Source organism: Aptenodytes patagonicus, chromosome 21 (genome assembly GCF_965638725.1).
Source record: "Aptenodytes patagonicus chromosome 21, bAptPat1.pri.cur, whole genome shotgun sequence".
Classification (NCBI taxonomy): Eukaryota; Metazoa; Chordata; class Aves; order Sphenisciformes; family Spheniscidae; genus Aptenodytes; species Aptenodytes patagonicus.
The window spans coordinates 8,109,027-8,127,457 of record NC_134969.1 but is presented as its reverse complement, the minus strand read 5'-3'; the positions used below and the strand labels follow the sequence as shown (position 1 = coordinate 8,127,457).

The following is an 18,431-nucleotide window of genomic DNA, read 5'->3' as shown; positions in this document are numbered from 1 at the left end:
TGTGAACGGGTCTCTACACAGGTACCGTTTTTTCCCCAACTTTTCTTGCAGCTTTAACTGTAAAGTTGGCACACCAAGTACAAATGGTCATTTCTTTCAGATAAATCTAAAGAAAACAGTGAAGTTCTATACAGGACTGCCTACTCAAGCATATATCCTTATTTTGGAAGAACAATGAAGTTTAAAACCAGACAGTCGATTATTTTTTTTCATTAAACAGTTACTGAGCAGAAAAGAGAGACTGAGTAGTTTATTTGACATTGCTGCAGACCACAGTGTAACTGGACGAATATGGATTACGTTGGCCAAAGCATACAGTCTTCAATGCTGCTTTACACCACAACCAGTATTGGCCATGCACATTCAACAACAGCATCAGCTTAGTCATCATCTTTAAGCTTCTTGATCTTATACTTATGACGCTCAATTTCCTTCTGCAGACGCTCTATCTCTTTCTTGTGGTGATCAATCTCTTCCTCGTGGTGTTTCCGTAAGGCAGAGAGCTGCTCCCTCTCTTTCTCCCTGCAAGAAAGCACGGCACAAGGTGCAGCACCCGCACAGCCGGGGGCCGCCCCGACCCTTCAGCGCGGGGCTCGGGAGCCGGCCCGGAGGCGAGGCTTTGGCCGCAGGAGGGGGCGGCCGCGGGCGAGGCTGGCGGAGGCCCAGCACCAGGCCGCCTCGCCCGGGCCCTGCGGCGGTCGCCCGGCGCGGGGGCGGGGGAGCTGCTTGTGCGGGCCCCCGCGGCGGAGGCCGTCAGCAAGGGCCGCAGGCCCCGCCGCGCCCCGCTCACCTGAAGTACCGCTCCTCCTCGGCCGCCTGCTTCTTCCCGAAGGCGCCCCCGGCCTCGCGGATGGCGCCGCCGCCGCCGCCGCCCTTCCCGGCGCCTTTGCCCAGCTCGCCCAGCTGCGGGGAGAGACGGCGGTGAGCGGACCGACGGACACCGACGGACACCGACGGACACCGACGGACACCGACGGACACCGACGGCCCACCTGGTCGGCGCCCGAGCCCGAGCTCCAGCGCTGCTGCTGCGCCAGCAGGGCCCCGCGCAGGCCGCCCCGCGCCGCCGCCACGGCCACGGCCGCCATCGCCCGCCTGCCCTTGGAGCGCCGCGCGGACGAGACCCGCCCCGCGGGGGCGGGGCCGCGCCCAGCCCGCCGCGTCACGGCCCGCGCAAGCGCAGCCTGCGCTTCCACCCCCCCCCCCCCCGCCCCCGCCCCGTCCGGCCCGGGCGGCGGCGGGAGCTGGGGCCCGTACAGCCCGGGGCCCGCGGCCGCCCGCCCGCCCCCTCCGCCCGGGCTGCGCTGCTCTGCCTCGCGGCCCGGCGGGATCTCCCGCGCGCGGGGCGGCGGGCCGGGCCGGGCCCTCCGCTCCCCTCGGGATGCGCCCGCGGGATCCGGCCGCGGGGCGCCAGGCGGCGGGGGGGGGGGGGCGGCGGGGGGGGGCGGGGCCTGTTGCTATGGCGCGCGCGGCTGTCACGTGCCGAGGGCGCCGCCTGCCCCGCCGGCCTCGGCGCCGTGCTCACGTGCGCGCGCGCGGCGTCACGTGGTGCTGGCGATGGCGGCGGCGGGGGAGCCCGGGGCGGGGGGCGCCGCCGAGGAGGCGTTCCTCACCTTCTACAACGAGGTACCGGCGCCTCCGCGCCGCCGAGGCGGCGGGCGGCCCCGCCCCGCCCTCCGGGCCCTGCCCGCCCGCGGCCGGCGGCCGGCGGCCTCCCCTCTCAGCGGCGGGGCCTGGCGGGCCGCGCGGCGCCTGGCCCGGCCCGGCCGCCCTGAGGGGAGCCCGCCGGGCCCCGAGCCCGGCCCTGGCGGGCCCCGGGGCTGCTCCGGGCCGCGGGCGGGCGGGAGGGCGGGGCGGGCGGAGCCGACGACGGTGCCGGGCAGGGGGCGAGCGAAAGACCTGGGTTGGGCGAGCGGCAGGTGCCGGCGGGTTCGTGCTCGGCCCCGGGAGACCGGGCGTTCCCCGGGCTCGCTGCCGCCGGCCGCGCGGCGCCTCCCGCCCTCCGAAGAGCCCCTGTTGTGGCTGGGGGAAGGAGCCGAGCGTTCAGCCCCTGTCTCGCTCCCTCGGATAAAGCCGGTGGGAGTTGCGCACTCCGCGGGCTCTGAGCATAACCCTCCGCTGTGCTCCACTGCTTGGCCTTTTTGTGGACAAACTGTCACTTGGGAAGGTGCGTGGGGCCCCTTTCCCTCAGCTGGTGCTAGTCTCTGTCCTTTTGGGCACGGTTTGGATGTGATTACCTGAGCCTGCCCGCAGAAAGGTAGTGCCAGTTTGGTGGATGCTTATTTCTTTAAATAAAGGTGAACGTTAAATGTAAATGCATGGTTTGGTTTGGCTTAATACTGTAAAGAAGAAAAAGTAAACTGAACTGAGCTAAATAACCCGTGGTCAGAATGGAGTGGATTTGTATACCCGCACCGGTGTCACTTAATCTGTTTAATGGGCTGTCCCGCCAACAGTGGCTTAAAAGCAATAGTGCGGTAGGTTTCCAAGGAATCACGACGACAGTGCTAGTGTAGGAGCAAAGTGAGGGGAAAAGCCGCAGCTGTTGAGCCAGCCATAGGAGAGACAAGCAGAAGCGCTTTCTAGGGCTTTTTATAGTTAAAATGTAATGTCAAAAAGACTGTCATGCTGTAGAAGAGGCTGAAAAATGTGGTCTGCTAGTGCTTGAATAAAATAACTACAGGCTTGGGATGAGCAAGAGGTATTGTGAATTGTAGTAGGGGACGATGATGACTGGTATGGTAATCACATGGGAAAACAGGTAAGCACATTGTGATGGTCAGTTAACGTAGGTCTCTCTTGTTCTTCAGGTAAAGCAAATTGAAAAACGAGACTCTGTTTTAACATCAAAAAACCAAATTGACAGGCTGACCCGACCTGGATCTTCCTATTTCAACTTGAACCCTTTTGAGGTTAGTTTGAACATTTTATCCTCCCTTCTGACTTGGTATCCCAACTTCCAGATTTACTCGGTGTTTATTTCAGTAAAAAGACCAAACATAAAGAAAGAAAAAAATTCTCTAGATGTAGATTACTGTGCAGAAGGTTTACAGGAGGCAGAAGGATGGTGTATATGTGCTCGCTCTCTTTTTCACTGTTTTATGGCAAGCGCAAACTGTATTATTTTGACACATTTCCCTCATGCAACAGCACTAGAAGATTTGGCAGGTTAATGCTAGGTGCTTTCTGAATGAATACGTAACAGCTACAAGTGGCATGCCTGTCAGGTTCTGTTCTGAGCACTCTTGACTCGGCATTTTTGTGTCTTTTATTTTGGATGTTCATCCCACTGAACTTGCGTAGTGCATAGAATGAGAGAAGGACTCTCACCGCTCACACTAGTGAGCAATCTTTGAGGAGTCACTGGAAAATGGATAATTCCCTTGCACATTATATAGTTTGATTCCAGTTGCAGTCAGTTATAAAGTTTTAATGAGTATGACAGCCTGAGGAGGACAGTAAATAAAACAATCTGGTGTTCCTCTGGAGCTGGTGTTTCCTGTGTGTATTCCTTCCTGATACCATCTTCATCTGCCTTTTTAAAGCCTCAGGTGCTTTTTGTAGTCTCAATTTAGGGCTGGTCAGCCAGATCAGTTGGCAGATTCACCTTGACAACATTCAGTTCTGTGTAGATCTTAGTACTTGACTTGGAGAGTAAATTAAGAAAGCCATTTAGAAGTAGACTGTAGCTTTCCTGTGAGAGAGTGGTTTTTATTTACAGATTCTTAGTGTCAGACCAGCGTGCATCTGTACTGAGTAGGCTCACTTGTTACCTTAGGACTTCTGTCTCAGCTCACAAAAGAGCTCCTAAACTCTGCCACATTCCTAAAGACCAGTACGTAGACAAGTGGGCTAGTTCATGGAAATCAAACAGTAAAACTCTTCTGTCTTCTTTCAAAATGATAAAATGAATAAATTCTTCCAAAGTACTATGTTTCCTGCCCAAAGTTCCCAGTTATGAATGGTCCAACAGTGGCCCAAAGCCACTGTATGCTTCCATTTCTGCCAAACTAAGCATTGCTACAGGACTGGTTGAAGGTTTAGACCAGTTGTGGCTATTTAGGGATGGCAGCTGTCTACATGAGACTTGAGTGCGGAAGGGACACTGGCATAGTCAGAGGAATCTAGCATTGCTAAAAGTAGAACGTCCCAAACATGGTGTCTCTTAAAACGTTTCTGTTTTACTAGGTGAAAATTCATGTCCTGAAGCAGCTCCCTGATGGGGGGAGCTTTCTGGTGTCGTGTCTGTATGCCAGTGAACCAAATGTTTAGAGCTTGCTGCCAGGAGCCTGAAACATGGGGAGTATCATTGAACTTGCTCTGCTCTCATGGTCTCTTTTAGGTACTGCAGATGGATCCTGAAGCCACAGATGAAGAGATAAAGAAAAGGTTCCGGCAGGTATTTGGCTTTTGCACTTGAAGCCTCTGGAAGGAAACTAGAAGCTCTGTAGAGATTGTGCAGCTGTGCTTGGGAACAGGAAAAATGGTGGTAAAGCTATATCTGGGTAGAGGAGTAGCCATTTTGGGAAGAAATGCATAGAACAATCTTTGCATCAACAAGAGGAGAGCTGCAGAAGCATCCCTGGTCCATGCATGGTATTTGCCTGTAAAGCGTGTGATGAGGCTGTTGCAAACTGATACACCCGTGTATAATCAGCTTATGGAACTTTAGTTCAAAGAGAAGGTCAAAATTTGTCAGAAATTAAGAACTGAGAAAAGGTATTTTTCTCAAATATATAGACATGGATCCAGAAGTGTATTTTCTGTGGAGTTTCTTTAAGAATTTTAGCAGTCATTTTTGGTGACTGGGTTACCTGGAACAGCAGCAGCACTGCTCACTGACCCGTCTGCATTGCCCCATGCAACGCAGGAAACATTACCCCAGACTTGCTCTGCTGACAGATCTGCTGGAGAAATTTGAATTTAATCAGTGCATGCAGCAAAGAAACACAGTATTTGGAGGGCTGTAGCCTCCCACCTGAATTAGCAGTGTAAACATCAAGAGCTGTCTTTAGGCAGGAAGCTGTGCTGGCTGGCAGAGGAACGTGCCTGCCAAGTTGGTGATGGGATATGGGCTACTTCCGTATGTGGGAAGCGGGAGGATAACCTTTTAGTCTGTTGCTGACTTCTCAGTTCTGCAAATCAATGAACTGGGTCTGTCTTAGCTTTAGGCTGATAGAATACCACAGGGAAATGTTTTGAAGTCAATGTGATGAAATGAAAAAAGTGCATGGAATTGTGTACTGGAAGAAATCAAACACCTAAATACAGAATGTGGAACAGCCAACAGAAGGAGAAAGATACTGGCTGTAGCAAATTCCAGAGTGAATCAGCAGCATGCTGCTGTTTAGGACCGTAGGCAGACCTTTTTCCTGTGAACTAGCAAGTGCTGTGTGTAGAGTTCAGGAAGTAATTACTTTGCATTCTTCGGCACTTACGCGATTTCAGTTGCCACACTGTGACTGGTTTTGAACATTATACTAGGAAAGATGCAGATAAACTAGAGAGTCCATACAGCAACAACAAAAATAAGAGGTCTGAAAAAAGGAATGCCATATGGGGAAAGTTTGAAAGAACTTTCTTTTTCTCTGGAAGAGGAAGGTGGAGGACATGTCCTTTCCAGCCCATTTAAGGTTGCCCTAAGGATGGTGGGAATCAATGTCCTGTCTCTGCTGGATAGAGTGTACAGGAAGGATTTTTCTTAATTTTCGGTAAAGGAGCCTAAGGAAAAACTTTAAATATTTTGACAGCCTTAGGGATACTGGAGAACTTCTTGGGAGACGTAGCTGAGTAAAAGGTAAACTTCGGTTGAGGATGATCTTTGTCAGTTTATTTCTTCTTAAGACCAAGAACACAAAACTTGGGTGACCAAGGGGTTCATACTAGCCCCAGGCGCTGCAGGTGAAGGGTATCTATATTGTTCTGTACATCCCAAGCTGCAGCTTTTCTCAGACAGCCTGTTTATTACAGGGATTGCATTTGATTTACGAGCTTTTACTGATGCATACTTCTACATGTTGTTAGCTGATTTGTCTGTATACAAAGGAATGTGATCCCCTGTGATCCCTTCTATCTGAGACCATTTCCCTCCTCTCACAAAAGTCTCTGAAATATTCTTCATCTGTTACATCTTCATCTTGATAGCAAGATCCTTTCTCTTGCAGTTGTCAATATTGGTGCATCCAGACAAAAATCAAGATGATGCAGATAGAGCCCAGAAGGCGTTTGAAGGTAATGCTCTCACCCTTTCCCTGGGCTGGTGTATGATAGTACTTGGACCGCTATTTTTCTGTAGCTGGTTTAAATGTTTATTGGGATGGAGGCCCCACTGACAGACAGAACTGCTGTAGCGGCGCTTTCGATGAGGGAGATGTGTGGGGTGGCATTTCAGCAGGGAATTTCACTAGGTGGCAGTGTTCGCGTTGCCAGTTTGCAACGGGAACAAACAAGTCCGCAGCGTTTTGAGATTGTTCAAGAAAAACTGTTTAATCTGTGCATTAGATTTTATTCAAAGACCATATGACAGACATAATGTAATGGGTTTAGGTGTATGCTTTGCATTACGGTGAGGCGTTATGGACCTTAAACTTCCCTCATGCCCTGTAACTAAATCACTTGGTAGGACTGACACTTTCACCCTCCTAACTCCAAAAGGTGTCTGACAGTTTCTGCCATTACTGTACCCCAAATCTTATTTGAATAATCATGATATCACTTATCTAGATGTATTAAAAACAAAACAAAACAAACAAAAACCAAACAAACAAAATCCCCAAATTCTGTGAAGCAAAATTTGTGTGTGATCGACAAGTAGCAACCTTGTGATGCCTTGTGAATGTGACTACTGGTGCTATTAATGTTGATGCTTTTTGTTAGCTGTAGACAAAGCGTACAAGTTGCTGCTAGATCAGGAGCAAAAGAAGAGGGCCTTGGATGTGATACAGGCAGGAAAAGAATATGTGGAACACACTGTAAGTATTCCATAGGAACATCCAGGGGTGGGGGTGAGTGGTAATCAGCCCTTCGTAATTTGCTTTTTGGTACATCTGCTACATGTTTAGGTCATTAAAAAGTGAGCTGAGCAAACCTCGTAATGAGTGCAGGTGGGCTCTGAGCTCTTTGAGGCATGAACAAATGTGCTTTGTCCAAGACTGCTGTTGAGCTCAGTGCAAGATAATTCAGTGAAATTCAGTACTTGAAATAATTAGGTCAGACCACATGATCTGACCTAAATATTTTTTTTCAAGTCTGTGAATGAATGATGCAGTTCAGATGTGTGTAGGTGGAAGAAAATAGGTGGTGACAGCAGGAGACTGGGAAGTTTTGGGGAAAATGACCTGTAAGATAAGAAAACGAGCTTGAATTGCATTGGCCAAGAAGTTAGTTGAGTGATGCAGGTGGACTAAAACACAAGCTTGACAAAGCAGATGATATGGGAGAACTCAGATACTGTAAACCAAGGAATGCTTTATGTTCTGCTTGTTGTTGTTAGTCTTTTGAATATTACAAAGCAAAATAAACTTCCTGCTGGTTTGGATGGTGTATATTGGATATGAATATATCTTAGAAACAAACAAAAAAACCCGCCAACAAAGGGATTGTGTTGAATGAATATTCTCTAACATAGTATTTTTAATTAGTACAGTTCATGTGATAGTGATCTTGTATGTGTTTATCCGGACCTAGGACCTGGAGGTTTTGATCTAAAATAAAACATTGATCCAAATCAAGAACTTACTGACACCCAGCGTTCTTCCCCCACAGTGGAGTAGGAATGCAGAACTATTTGGATACAATTATGTAAGCCCTATAAAACTTTTTAGGCTCTTATTTTTGTTCTTAATCTTTAGGTGAAAGAAAAAAAGAAGCAGTTGAAGAAGGATGGAAAACCTCCCACTGTAGAAGAGGATGATCCTGAAGTTGTAAGTTATATACTGTTCAGAGAAACTGGGGAGTACAAAATGTGTTTCGAGGAATTAAGAGTCAGAACCAGTACAGAAGTATTTATTAGACTTGTTAAGAGTGTTGTAAATCCTTGCACTTAGAGAAGAACAAATTCTGATAAGACACTGTAGAGTACCATGCGTTGGGTAATACCCGTATATTTCAGAAAATAGTTTAAATGTAGCATAAAGAGTAAATATATCATGAGATTATATAGATCAAAATACCCAATTCTTTTCTTGGAGCAAGTCTTCATTGCTTGCGCATCATGCAGTATTTTTTGAATTGAATTTCTTGCTGTATTCTGAATGCTGGAACTGTGGCGTTCTTGCTGTCAGCAGAGGCATGTATAGAACCCACTGCAGCATGTCTAAAATGTGCTCTTAGTGACATTTTATAGTAAGAGCTGTTTCGGCTGTTTCTTCCATATAGCACTTGAGGATAGATGTGCTGTTCTGCAACAAATCACTTTTATTAAAAAAGGCATGATGTAACTTAGTTCTTCTTACCTGGTTTCTAGTCTGAAAAAGTTAAGTGATATTAGAGGCTTTAACAGAATGATAGGTGATTATCAAACACTGGCATCATTAGTCTCACTGTCATCACCTTTTTTTTTTCCTACAAAGTGATTTTTTCCTCTTGATATCACCGCAGTAACCCCATAACCGTCTTATTTTCCGTTGATTTTCAGAAGTGTCTTGCTGTGCTTTAATAATTAAGTTTGTCTTAAGTATACTGATATTTCCTACTGGAAAGCCAATGCTAGACCTTTACAACACATCAAGAAGATCTGCCGGGAAATTACTCTCTAAACAGTGACCATTTTGCCTTTTTTTGTCAAATGTAACATTGCAAGACTTAACAGAAGAGTAAGAGAGCTTGAAATGAACAGTTCTTTTTAGGCACAGCTTTGTGAATACAAATGAAAATGAGACTAATATGAGGCTAATAAGTAGTTGTTTCTTGGTGTCAGGGCCAGAATTTAATCAGCAGTGTTTTATACCCTTTCCTGTGCCGCTGCTATTGACTGCTGTCAAGGCAGGATAGAAGGTTATGTGGGCATACATAAGCTTCACATTCTTTTTATGCTTCTTACATTCTTATGTAAAACAGACTTCTCTGACTGTGTTAATGGGCATTATTTTAAGACCAGATTTGTGTTTTACAGTTCAAACAAGCTGTATACAAACAGACGATGAAGCTCTTTGCTGAACTGGAAATTAAGAGGAAAGAAAGAGAAGCTAAAGAAATGCATGAAAGGTATGAGCAACGTTCTGCTTGTGCAGTTAAGGCTCCTTTTCACCCCTCATACTTTCTCAGAGAAGATAAGGAGTCATAGAATCTTAGAAAAGTCTAAGTTGGAATGGACCTCTGGAGATCATCTGGTCCAACCTCCTGCTGAAAGCAGGGCCTTGGATTAGACTAACAAGGGTGCTGTCAAGCTGACTTCCAGTGATGTAGATTCCACCACTTCTCTGGGCAACCTGTGGGTTGTAGAGCTCTGTGCTTGAGAAATGCAAACAGGAAACTTGCCCTCCTGTATTTAAGATGTTGATAAATTGTGTGTGCTTATATACTCTTATGTGTATACATGGAGGCCAGCCAAAACAGTGAAATGGTGACACATTTCTGCCTGTTGTTAGCATGCAAAGAATTGATTTTTAATTTTAATTACGTGCCAGAAATACTGTGTGGCATGCGTGATCCTGAACTATTTTGGGTGTTTTGATCACATGTTGCCTGAGTGCTTACTGTGGATGCACTTTATAGAGCGGGGTTTCTGTACTGGTCAGTGAAGGCAGTCTGGGAGATGGTTGCATGATGACACGTGAAAATTAGGGGAGGAGGGAAATTTCATTCTTATCTTGCATGCTTCTCAAAAATGTCTACTCTCAACAGTTTTAGAGACTTATCACTAGAGCTATGAAGGAGTCCAACTTGTTTTGCCGAGCAAGGGAATCTGACTCACTGATTAAGTGCATGCATGCTGTCAGTGGTGCCAAACCATCTTCTCTGCTTGCTGCTTTTCCAGATTTGAAATAAAATTTTATTTTCTGTCCTATTTTAGGTGTGCGTGTATATCTCTTCTGATAAGCACTTTAATCTGCCAAGAAATTAGAAGAGCTTTCCGAGATATTTTGAAAGTATTACTGTGTTTCTTTAAAGTAGATGCTTGTGGGTTCATTACTTCTTTGTGGCTTCCCTTACAGGAAGCGGCAGAGAGAAGAGGAAATTGAGGCACAAGAGAAAGCTAAACGAGAGCGAGAATGGCAGAAGAACTTTGAGGTAATCAGCAGCTTAACTTACAGGATGGGCCTCAGCAATTCTTGGCCATGCTGCAGGGAGTGCCCCTAGAGAGAAGAGAGACTTTTTGTCTGCAGGTGCTATAAGATAATTTAAGTAGACACTTAGTAAAAGGTCCCGCACAAGCCTGGGTTTTGTCCTTGTGTGGGGAGAAGAGCCCACCGGTAGGGCTTTGGTATCACCTTTCCAGAAACAGGTCTGGTAAATTAATGTGTAGGATTTTTCAGCTCTGTCAGCAGTTCATTCTTGTCCCTAGTCAGAAATTTGAATTGCTGCTTAGCCCAGGTCACTGGTGACCAGTAAAACTTAATCTGGCAGCTGTTCAACCACTAGTGTGGACTGTTGTTGGTACTTTTCAGTCTGGTTGCCTACATGGAATCTGTATCTCCTGTGAATATCAGAGACCTGAATGACAATCACTTCCCTTTGATCCTTCCACCCTGTATTCAAGGTTTAGGTGTATCAGAAGTAGCTTTGTGGTTGTTGTGCTGCTATTCTAGGGGTCAGACCTACAGCCCACCAAAATATTTGGTCTAGCCTGTAACTCTTCCGTCATTACACACCAGAGGCGAAGTCTTGTGATGTGCGGGGGTGGTGGACAGGGAAGAAATCGGTAATGGTGTGCAGGACCTCATGAAAAGATGAGCTAGATTGTTCATTTAATCCAAAGCCAGATCCCGGTCTATGTTCAAGAGGACTTTAAAAAAGAGGGTGTCTGGGAGAGAAGTGTATGAGCTGGACTGGCATCCTGTGGAAAGTGGACAACTAGGATGTTTCTGGAGACTCAGCTGGGAAGAGTTTGTGTTCACGTGCTATATAACATGGATATAAGAAGCTGGGTATTCTGAAAAACTTGCGTAATGCTGCTGTGTTGAGTGTACTATGGGTTTTGTCATGTAATGCTAGAGAAATGAGTATGTCACTGGCCTTGCTGCTGGCAGAAGTTATTAATCATGGAATCATAGAATCATTAAGGTTGGAAAAGACCTCTAAGATCATCGAGTCCAACCGTCGACCCAACACCACCATGCCCACTAAACCACGTCCCTAAGCGCCTCATCTACGCGTCTTTTAAATACTTCCAGGAATGGTGACTCAACCACCTCTCTGGGCAGCCTGTTCCAATGTTTAACCACTCTTTCAGTACAGACATTTTTCCTCATGTCCAATCTAAACCTCCCCTGGCACAACTTGAGGCCGTTTCCTCTCGTCCTATCGCTTGTTCCTTGGGAGAAGAGACCGACACCCACCTTGCTACAACCTCCTTTCAGGGAGTTGTAGAGAGCGATGAGGTCTCCCCTGAGCCTCCTCTTCTCCAGGCTAAACAACCCCAGTTCCCTCAGCCGCTCCTCATCAGACTTGTTCTCCAGACCCCTCACCAGCCTCGTTGCCCTTCTCTGGACATGCTCCAGCACCTCAATGTCCTTCTTGTAGTGAGGGGCCCAAAACTGAACACAGTATTTGAGGTGCGGCCTCACCAGGGCCGAGTACAGGGGCACGATCACTTCCCTGCTCCTGCTGGCCACACTATTTCTGATACAGGCCAGGATGCCATTGGCCTTCTTGGCCGCCTGGGCACACTGCTGGCTCATGTTTAGCCGGCTGTTGACCAACACCCCCAGGTCCTTTTCCACCAGGCAGCTTTCCAGCCACTCTTCCCCAAGCCTGTAGCGCTGCATGGGGTTGTTGTGACCCAAGTGCAGGACCCGGCACTTGGCCTTGTTGAACCTCATACAGTTGGCCTGGGCCCATCGATCCAGCCTGTCCAGGTCCCTCTGCAGAGCCTTCCTACCCTCGAGCAGATCAACACTCCCACCCAACTTGGTGTCATCTGCAAACTTACTGAGGGAGCACTCGATCCCCTCATCCAGATCATTGATAACGATATTGAACAAGACTGGCCCCAAAACTGAGCCCTGGGGAACACCGCTCGTGACCGGCCGCCAACTGGATTTAACTCCATTCACCACAACTGTCTGGGCCCGGCCGTCCAGCCAGTGTTTTACCCAGTGCAGAGTCCACCTGTCTAAGCCGTGAGCCTCCAGCTTCTCCAGGAGAATGCTGTGGGAGACGGTGTCAAAGGCCTTGCTGAAGTCCAGGTAGACCACATCCACAGCCTTTCCCTCATCCACTAGGCGGGTCACCTGGTCATAGAAGGAGATCAGGTTGGTCAAGCAGGACCTGCCTCTCATGAACCCGTGCTGGCTGGGCCGGATCCCCTGGTTGTCCCGCTCATGCCTTGTGAGCGCCCTCAAGATGAACCGCTCCATAATCTTCCCATCACATAAAGTTCTGTGTTCTCACGTCAGAATGGCCACAGAAGTTGGGTGTCATTGCTGTAGGGATGCAGTAAAGCAAAACAGCTGAGGAAATGTGAGCAAGTATTACAAGCAAATAATAAAGGACCAAACAGGAGAGCTGCAGAACTACTGATATTGCAGCTCTGAGTACCCGCGTGTCCTCAACCATGCCTAGAAAGCTGAACCTCTGCACTTGCAGGTGTCTTCTTCAGCCTTGCTGGTGACCATTTAATCCATGTGAAAAGACAGTATCAAAGCTGGGTGTTAATGTCCAAAATGGATCACTGGAATACACAAGAATAAGAAACTTATTTCTGCTAGTGACCATCATTGAGAGAGGGTGATTGGAGACAAAATAACACATGAATTCTTGGCTGCTCCTGTATGTGTACTAATTCAGTGGCTGTCTTTAAAATATATCCGAAAGGAGTATGTGTGTTGCTGCTTTGAATGATATTTAAACTGTAAGGAAAAAAAAACTTAAGTTGATATTCTGCAATTGTGGTTCTGTCTCAGTTTCAAAAAAAACCCAAACAAACCCAACACAAAAATCCCAACCTTTAAAGGTGCTCGTGTTGTACCTCTGCACTGCTCTTCTGGGTTTCCCAGCTCCTGGTGATTCCAAACCTTGTCTGCATACTGCATCCTAGTTCTGATCCTGTCTCTTTACCCTAAAACCTGTAGGTTTTGTTCCTCGTGTATGTTCTGCAGTATTTCTGAATCCTCATAGGAATATCTGTGTCATCCAAGTGGTTGCCTGCTGTTTCTAGAACCTGTTCGTAGGCTGCTTTCAGAACTGAATTATATCTTGATGTATTTTAGAAGGAGCAGGTTGGAATATCTACTTTCTCCCACCCCACCCTCAAAATTCAGTTTCTTAGTAATTTCAAGAATAGCTTCCACCACCAAACTGTATGAAACAAGAAGGTTAGAACAGAAGTTGCCATACAGCCTTATCCCTAGCGAAAGTGTGATCACAGAATGGTTGAGGTTGGAAGGGAACTCTGGGGTCCATCTGGTCCGACCCTGCTGCTCAAGCAGGGCCACCTAGAGCGAGTTGCCCAGGACCGTGTCCAGATGACATTTGAATATCCTCCGCAATGGAGACTCCACGACCTCTCTGGGCAACCTGTCCCCATGCTCAGTCACGCTGAATAAAAACATGTTTCCACATGTTCAGATAGAACCTCCTGTGTTTCAGTTTGTACCCATGGCCTCTGGTCCTGGCACTGGACATCACCAAGAAAAGCCTGGCTCAGTCTTCTTTCCACCATCCTTCAGATACTTGTACACATTGATAAGATCCCTCCTGAGCCTCTCTTCTGCAGGCTGAACGTTCCCAGCTCTCTCAGCCTTTCCTCACAGGAGAGATGCTCCAGTCCCTTCATCATCCTTGTGGCCCTTTGTTGGACTGTCTACAGTATGTCCATGTCTCTCGTACTGGGGAGCCCAGCACCGCACACAGCACTCCAGGTGTGGCCTCACCAGTGCTGAGCAGAGGGGAAGGATCACCTCCCTCGACCTGCTGGCCGTACTTTGCCTAATGCAGCCCAGGACACTGTTCGCCACCTTTGCAGGAAGGGCACGTTGCTGGTCATGTTCAACTGGTGTCCACCAGGACCCCCAGGTCCTTTTCTACCAAGCTGCTTTCCAGCCGGGTGGCCCCCCGCATGTGCTGGTGCCGGGGATTGTTCCTTCCCAGGGGCAGGACTTTGCACTTCTCCTTGTTGAACCGCGTGAGGTTCCTGTCAGCCCATTTCTCCAGCCTGTCGAGGTCCCTCTGGCCTATCAGCAACCCTTCCCAGTTTTGTGTCATCTGCAAACTTGCTGAGGGTGCACTCTGCCCCATCATCCAGATCACTGCTAGAGCCTGGCCTTCCCCCATCCTGCCGTGGGGAAGGTGGGGAGTGAAGCAGACAGCTATTGTAGCCAGAGCCTCTGTGCAGCACCAGTATTGCAGGCACAGCTGTGGTCAGATGGGCCTTGAGTGTATGGACCCCACACTGTGAAGTGGATCATCCCTGGCCTTGTTCTGTCCTACTGTGTGAAACCTTCAGCCTGTAGCGATCATAGGTGGGCTTTGCGGGGAGTCTTCTCCCCTGCCCCAGGAGGTGTTTCTGCTGCTCTGCAGGTAGGCCAGGGAGAGGAGAAAAGAGTGCACCAGAGATCTTTTCTTATTGTGTCTTTGTGATGAAGCTTGGGGCAAGAAGCGTGAGAGAAGACAGCAGTATGTTTCCCTTCTCTCTTCTCCGTGCCTCCAAGCTGCAGCACAAGGAGAGCCGTCTCAAGGATGTGAGACAGAGTAAGGAAATGGCATGTTCTGGGCTGACGGATTAGGAACATCCGTTCGAGATGGGGTTTCTTGTTTCCTTTGCACGTCAGAGGATTCAGTAGACTCTAGTCAGGACTGCACATCCCAAGCTGGTTGCTCCTGAAACAAGAAACCAGCATAGTGTTTATACTGGTGTTTGTAAGCTCACTTGTAGTTCCAACGTGCTGTCTGTTGCTCCAGCTCTTCACAGTGTCTGTATGTCCTGGCTGCCAGGCTGCTACGTGCTGGATAAGGGGGAAATTGCTATTGATCTCTTGAAACTGGTACGTACTGCCTGTTCTCTGGCTGTTGCACTTGCTTAACTCTCCGTTTCCTCTCTGTTGTTCCCAGGAAAGTCGGGATGGTCGTGTGGACAGCTGGAGAAATTTCCAGGCAAATACAAAGGGGAAGAAAGAAAAGAAAAACAGGACCTTCCTGAGACCTCCCAAAGTAAAAATGGAGCAGCGTGAATGATCCTGGCAGCACTGCCCAAGTGCAGCTTCTCAGTTCCCTCCCTGCTTTTAAGGACTCATTGGCACCTAGAGTAAGAATTGCTTTTTAGTAGACTGTTTGTTTCCAGTACAATTAATTATTGGTCAAAGTATTTTTTGTACTCTGTCCATTTGAACTAGGGCCATAGTATGAACTCGGCCAGGAACCCGCTACATGTAGAACACTTGGCTTAGGAGGGTCCCCGCCATTATTGCTGTCCTGTTTGTCTGCTGCCCTGTAACTCGATGTTTTGTACTTCACAGAGATTGTGCTGTTTCACCACTTCCATTTCTAGTTTGAGAGCTGAACAAATTATTGGAAATGCATCTGTACCTTTCCAGGCATCATCTTTCTCAGCAAGTTCAGCTTCGGAAAGGTCTGAGCTGACTGTGGGAATCTGCTTCCAGCACTGTGCAGTGCAGCTGACCTGCAGTTAAAGTCCTGCAGCTCCTCACTGAACTGAGTGGTGCTTGGAAGGACCCTTCCCCGAAGATCTGATTTCCAAACTAAAATCCCAGCTCTCAGGCTTAGACTTCTGTTAATCTCAGACCAGCTGGTCACTTCCTGTAAAGGAAAAATAACTTCTCTTGATTAATAGTTAAGTTGCAATGGTCTGTATGTAAAATAAATTTTTACCCAAGTTACCGGGTTTTTTTCTTGGAATTACTCAAAAATGCAATTGCAAGGGTGTGAATTGAGTGCTGGCCACTGAAATGTTGCTGCTTTTCAGCGTGAACACTTTCCCTGGTAAGGGTCTGCTGTCATCCCGAAGTCTGTTCTGACTTGAATTTTGAAGTGACAGTCCTACAGAGTGGCACCCAGGAGGATGGGGAGAGGGTATCTCTTCCCTGGATGCTGCCTGGGTGGATGCAGGTGTGCCAGAGTCTGTGCTGAAAACTGGGCTTGTTGCCATGCCTTTGGGGAGCGTGGATGGGTTGGGAGGACTTGGGCACCTGTTAGGAGTGTAACTCCTCAGAACTATGGGATGAGCTCAAACTCATGAGTTTTGATTTTTAAAATCCTACTTTGTGTGTGTATTGTAAGTTTTTAAGAGATTCTCAACTATTTAAAGGCATTCAGAATGGAGTATACTACAGATTCACATGTGCCCGGCAGACTCCTCTGGAGACCTTTCTGCAAACTCTTCCCATCTGTCCTGATGGCCATCCCCATACTTGGATCCTGCAGGTAGCTGCCTCCATGAAGACACTGCTTTTCTTCCTCCTCACTGCCGTTAGTCATAGAATCATAGAATCATTGAGGTTGGAAAAGACCTCTAAGATCATCGAGTCCAACCGTCAACCCAACACCACCATGCCCACTAAACCATGTCCCTAAGCGCCTCATCTACACGTCTTTTAAATACCTCCAGGGATGGGGACTCCACCACTTCCCTGGGCAGCCTGTTCCAATGTTTAACCACTCTTTCAGTAAAGAAATTTTTCCTCATGTCCAATCTAAACCTCCCCTGGCACAACTTGAGGCCGTTTCCTCTCGTCCTATCGCTTGTTCCTTGGGAGAAGAGACCGACCCCCACCTCGCTACAACCTCCTTTCAGGGAGTTGTAGAGAGCGATGAGGTCTCCCCTCAGCCTCCTTTTCTCCAGGCTAAACAACCCCAGTTCCCTCAGCCGCTCCTCATAAGACTTGTTCTCCAGACCCTTCACCAGCCTCGTTGCCCTTCTCTGGACACGCTCCAGCACCTTGATGTCCTTCTTGTAGTGAGGGGCCCAAAACTGAACACAGTATTCGAGGTGCGGCCTCACCAGGGCCGAGTACAGGGGCACGATCACTTCCTTAGGAGTCAGCTCCTTTCACTTGGACTTGCTGACTTATGTACCCTCATCTTCAAATGAGTGCAATCCTTTGTGCTGCTCTTTGTGTCTCGGGCATTGGCGAGGCCTCTCTTCAGAGATTGGTTCTGCTGCCCCTGAAGAGATGCCTCCATCTTCTGGTGTCTCAACTGTTTAAGTTTTGATCAATTGCCTTCTATTTCTGCCTGCTAGGGAGGAGCAACATGATCAAGTTGTGTTACCAAACAGATCTCTGCAGGAAAAGCAGCTCCCAAGGAAGGTAGTGCTTTCTGACAGGGCCTAGGACTTGGGTGAATCTGCTGAAAGGTGGGTGGTGTTCTCCATTCGCCTTCGTTTCTTCTTTTCCTCTCATGGACTGGTCTGTGTGACCAGATATGAAGTGAAACATCCTTCCCTAATAAAACTAAGGTATTTTGGTGTTTTATACATTAACTAACTCTTAGAACAGTAGAATACAGTTCCTATTTTCTGTGTAAACACAGGAATACAGTTTCTTTACCTTATTTGTCCTGCTAGGTATAACCTGCTAGATAGATAGCTTGAGCTGAACCTCAAGGGGCAAAACAGCTTAAAAATAACTTCAGTGATGTCTGGGTGGCACACAAGAGCCAAACAATAACTAGCAGCAGACTAAGGTGGGCTGACAGGTCTGGGAGACGCTGAACTGTGCAGTGTTGCTCTGTTCAGGCACTGAAATTCCTTTTTGTTGGCAGAGCCTGATCCTCCATTAACTGGGAATGAGTTGGTAGGACACAACTCCGTTGTCGAGGCAAAGATTAGCCACATTTGTTCTGGGGAAAATGTCAGTTAATGTTTGCGGTGTTGTCTGTCAGATGCAATCTCTTCCGCTTCCTGGGTGTAAGAAACAGGCAGTGCTGGGCAGCAGCTCAGATGATTAGAGTATTTCTAAGTGCAGTCTCTCGCCCAGAGGACATGCTGTCCCTCTAACTTGTCTGCCTCTTGTTCCCCTGTCAAAGTATTTCTAGCTTAGAGATCTGTCCCAGTCACTCTTGTCCCAGAGCCCTTCCTTTTGATATTGAAATACGGGTCTTTCTAGTAGCATTTCCTTTCAGATGGTGTAATGTCTTTGCTGACTGATGGTAGTGACCTGTCAGATCTTTTCTTTAAATTTTTTTCAGGTAGCTCAGGATGAGTCCTGTGAGAACTTGAAATGCTTATAAGATCCATGTTATGCTTCTGCTTCTCAGAGATGTGTATATTTATGAGAATTTGACCAGTGGAGTGGCTTACCACTGGGTCTCGAGGG

General features: G+C 47.9%; 2 protein-coding genes across 2 annotated transcripts; one reads left to right on the top strand and one right to left on the bottom strand.

Moving 5' to 3' along the window:
• Positions 1 to 232: 232 nt before the first annotated feature.
• ATP5IF1 (ATP synthase inhibitory factor subunit 1) lies at positions 233 to 1,090 on the bottom strand. Its single transcript, XM_076357350.1, has 3 exons — positions 993 to 1,090; positions 791 to 903; positions 233 to 522 (listed from the first exon to the last, which is right to left on the bottom strand). Exons 1-3 carry the CDS (start codon positions 1,086 to 1,088, stop codon positions 381 to 383), a joined length of 351 nt encoding a protein of 116 aa, XP_076213465.1. The 5' UTR covers positions 1,089 to 1,090; the 3' UTR covers positions 233 to 380.
• Positions 1,091 to 1,536: 446 nt separating this feature from the next.
• On the top strand, positions 1,537 to 15,995 carry DNAJC8 (DnaJ heat shock protein family (Hsp40) member C8). Its single transcript, XM_076357151.1, has 9 exons — positions 1,537 to 1,626; positions 2,811 to 2,912; positions 4,343 to 4,399; positions 6,165 to 6,231; positions 6,877 to 6,971; positions 7,851 to 7,922; positions 9,113 to 9,204; positions 10,155 to 10,230; positions 15,211 to 15,995. The coding sequence occupies exons 1-9, from the start codon at positions 1,558 to 1,560 to the stop codon at positions 15,331 to 15,333; spliced, it is 753 nt and encodes a 250-aa protein (XP_076213266.1). The 5' UTR covers positions 1,537 to 1,557; the 3' UTR covers positions 15,334 to 15,995.
• The last annotated feature ends 2,436 nt before the right edge of the window (positions 15,996 to 18,431 follow it).